The sequence below is a fragment of the Leiobunum rupestre genome, chromosome 1 (assembly GCF_980474605.1).
Source record: "Leiobunum rupestre chromosome 1, qqLeiRupe1.1.hap1, whole genome shotgun sequence".
NCBI classification, from domain to species: domain Eukaryota; kingdom Metazoa; phylum Arthropoda; class Arachnida; order Opiliones; family Sclerosomatidae; genus Leiobunum; species Leiobunum rupestre.
In genome coordinates this window covers 48108981-48112877 of record NC_143384.1, presented here as the reverse complement: position 1 = coordinate 48112877, position 3897 = coordinate 48108981, and the positions used below count along the sequence as shown (strand labels likewise).

Below are 3897 nucleotides of genomic sequence, written 5' to 3'. Positions count from 1 at the left end.
TGTTGATCGGGGAAAACGTTGGCTCTGATCCTGTATTCGTCGGGACAGTCCTTTTGTAGATCCAACACATCGTGAGAATTCGGTAGTTTAGTAGCGTCCGTTATGCTTTCTATGATAAATTTTGGATTTTCGGGCATAATTTGCCTAGCCAGATAATGTATTTGGGCTTTATCCCTCACGTTTTTAAGGAGTATCAAGTAATGTGAATTAAAGGAAATATCACGGGCATCCTTGCTTTGGTGGAATAGGTTCTGACTAATGTAAAGGATCGACAGACACCGATGATGGGACCCCCTCGTGAACAACTGCCCCATCTCGCCTTTGGACGTCCCCTGTAAATCGTTGAGTACGACAAGTCTATTTTTACTGCCATCAAACATGTTTAAATCGGGAAGTCCTTCGCGAAATATTACTCTATCTTTTAATTTCTCGTAATATGGTTGATACTCACTATAGAACCACCATACCTCTTCGATACGGGGCTCAAACATTTTGTCTTTGTTTTAAATTAAACGTTAAGTTTTACCCGACTGGCTTGGCCCTATATTATCATAATGTCTGATCTGTGATAAAAAGGTATCATGGTTAGTCGGTGCCTAAACCGTCAATGCAAAGAAAGAAACAATGTTTTTTATATTTCATTTTTATTGACAAAACTTAAATAAATACACACTCGTGGCAGCTGGCGGTCGCGGTCGCGGGCCGTCGTGGGGAGGGGGGGCGCTAGCTGAGGGGGGCACTGCGCTAAGACCGAAAACCATACGGCACTGTTTTGTAATTATCTAAGACGCGACCTTTATCTATCAGGACGCGATACGTCTTGAATAGATCGACACTCACCAACGTATGATCGGGCAATCGTCGAATTTGACGGGGAAGGTCCACGATGAAGGGATCCGCAGGTTTATCAAGCCCGACGCCTAACAGGGCTTTCAAACTATCTCCATTTATTACACTCTGGTTGGTGCACTTACTTCGAAAGCCTTTACACTTTATAACTGTAAACGGTTTACCCGTTGCGGGCGACTCTACCCAATAACTGTAGTTTTTTGGACCCGCGGACACGAATTCCGAAATGAAAGCTCCGGGACCATACGTAGGGGTAAGTTCGCAAGTCATGCCACCTAAAAAAGGTCCTGTTTTAATTAAGGGTCGCCCACTAGGACTGTAATAGAATAAGTTGTCCGTATCGGGGTAAATATTCAACGAGCCGACCTGTTCCAAGTACTCGAGCAGCGCCAATCTCGCCGTGGTGTAGACCGCTATGACGGTGTTTGTACAGATTTCACATACACTTCGGGATTTAATAAAAGTTCAAAAAACGTTTTTGGGTTTTTTATGATTTCTGTTTTCGTCACCAGATGGCGCTGTCCAGATTTCCTCCACATCGAGTTTAATAACAGTTTACTGATAGTACGTAGCCCTTCATTCTTTTTAATTTTAGTGGCATCTAATTTAATATCTTCCGCGGCGTCGTACGCGTCAATGTACGCGGCTTTAGCCTCGGGCGTATCGCATACGGGAGGCCAATCCGAAGACTCTTGTTTGGCTTTTAGAAAACAGTTTACGTAATCTTTGAAAACTCCTCCGGAATTGGTCTCTTTATCGTACTGCGTGATTTCGTACTTCCAAGCCTCGTACTTGGTCTTGATAACGTAGCCACACTGTTCGGCTTTCCGTAGCTCGTCCACAACCCAGGTACCACTCAAGAGGCGTTCTTCGTCGGAATGGGAACAGTCCCCCTGGAAGCGTGTTTCGCAGCACGTTAGGCACAGAGCGAAAACTAGCTTCCCTTGCTGAGTTTGGTGTGGTAAAACGCGGTGGTAAAGGGAGGTGGGTGGAAACACATCGCACATTTAAAGCCCGTCAAAATCCGACACGTCCGGTATATTTTCCAGCTAAATTTGAGGGTGCCCAATTGGAATTTTGCCAGTTTTGTTTAGAAATGGATACAAATTGCATATGTCAATATAAAAATCTTTCCTAGTCCTTCGACCTTGCAATAGGATTGCAACGTACTAACTCGGCCTCCGAAGAATGCGTTTCTAGGTTTGAGCGGCTCGTGGAACTTTTACGAGAAATTTGAAGTGTCAAAGAACGCTCTGATTTCGGGATTGTTGGATTTCTCTTTAGTCCATTCACAGCCCCAACGTTCAATGACCTCGTACCCTAGCTCTTTCAAACGGTTGTGAATCTTCATGGTGTTATTGAAACGTACATTCAACGTGTCAGAGGGGTCCCCGTGCAAAATCTGATTTCGGTTGGTGCCCGCTCCGTAACACATTCGACAGCCGTGCCATATGCCGCCAGAATACTGATATATCTTGTTCCCCGACTTGCCATCCACCTTCATTTTTAAAATTTTCTCTTCCTTGCCGTTCAGGGAAGAATTTATTTCGGTTCCTGTCACGTGACTTTGCCAAGACAGCCATTCCAGCGCCTCCCGAGATTGATTTTCGAAAAGACGGTAGCCTCTCGTCGGGATCAACCCTTTAGTGTCATTTTCGAGAAATTTCTTTCGAAGAACAACGCTGCAAACGGACCCTATGGTGAGGCCTACTTTAAAGGGGTCCACGTCGCATAAGTCTTTGAAGATATTACGGAAACGGAGCGCTCCGGAAGCTAGAATGTGGACGTCATCGGCGCAATATAACTTGAGCGATTCCAGGTAATTGAAACCATTCTGGAGGGCCGATTCGTCCTCGTGCCACTTAAGAAAGGTCACGTTGTCTTTGGCGCTGAAATTTTCGATTCCGTACGCTTTCGACGGTGGCAGAGCGGCCAAAATCAAGTGGGTTTCTTTGGGTCTTGAGGCGTAAAATTATTGGTCACGCAGATTAATACGAAATGTGGAAAGTGTCCCTTTTGAAATTTATCGCCCAGTTCGAAGGTTGCCGCGAATTTAGCTAACGGTATGGGAATGTAACAATAGCTATCTACAAAGGTTAGGTTAAAAAGTTTTATCTGTAAAATTCGTGTGCCATTAACGATCACGATAGGAGAAAAGGTGTCGTTGGCTGCCATGATAGTCTGCAGTAACAACTGGTGGTCGTAATTCGAACCGTTATGACTCAACAGGGTAACTTCCTTTACTTTGTGAAGCGTTCGCAAATATGCAAAAAAGTCTGTTACGCAGTTTGCGCCCAAAAATGATTGTCGTCTAGATCCACAAAGGTCACAGTGCGTACCTTCAACGTTATCGAGGCACACTTCGCAACATGACTCTGACATACACAGTACGGCCTCGTGAATGAAACAACGTTGTTTCTCGACATGTGGGCGGGTTTGATTACATTTGAAGTCAAAAAATATCATCATACTTTTAGAAACCTTTTTTGAGGCATTTATGGTCAAGGGTTGTGCAGGGGGGTCCTTAATTATTTGTATATAGCACAAGTGCGTGGACGGCTGAAAGCGGGCGCAGGAAAAACAATACATTTCACCGCACACGTGAGATCCACGCGGTCGTCGGTCAAGGTCAATTAATTTTAAACATTCTGTACAATGATATAATCTACGGCAAAGGGACGGTTTATTATTCACAGTTATTTTATGGGCCTCGAAACACGCTTCGCCCGTAAAAGATCGTAGACAGTCGGGGCAATTCCGACCAATAACACTTTCGCATTTTACAGCACGCATACACTTAAATCAAAAGTCATTGCATTTATGTGATAGTAGTCTTCGGTATCCGACCAATTATTTTGGGCAAAAAACTCTTTACCAAATAACGGTTTTAGGTTAGTAATTAGATTAAAATGGTAAGCTTCGTTTAACAGGGAAATATTCGGTCTATCGTCTTGGGACGTATTGGAACCACATATGAGAACGGGAAAATTGTTCCTCATTTGAAATACTAAAATCATAAAGTCCTTTAGATATGCTTGGAACTTCTGG

The 3897-nt window shown here is 43.9% G+C and overlaps 1 protein-coding gene across 1 annotated transcript; it reads right to left on the bottom strand.

Annotated features, from left to right (window-relative positions):
- Positions 1 to 744: 744 nt before the first annotated feature.
- Positions 745 to 1856, bottom strand: LOC149963122 (uncharacterized). The gene is made up of 2 exons (XM_090164649.1): positions 1418 to 1856; positions 745 to 1262 (listed from the first exon to the last, which is right to left on the bottom strand). The coding sequence occupies exons 1-2, from the start codon at positions 1854 to 1856 to the stop codon at positions 745 to 747; spliced, it is 957 nt and encodes a 318-aa protein (XP_090020775.1).
- Positions 1857 to 3897: the final 2041 nt, after the last annotated feature.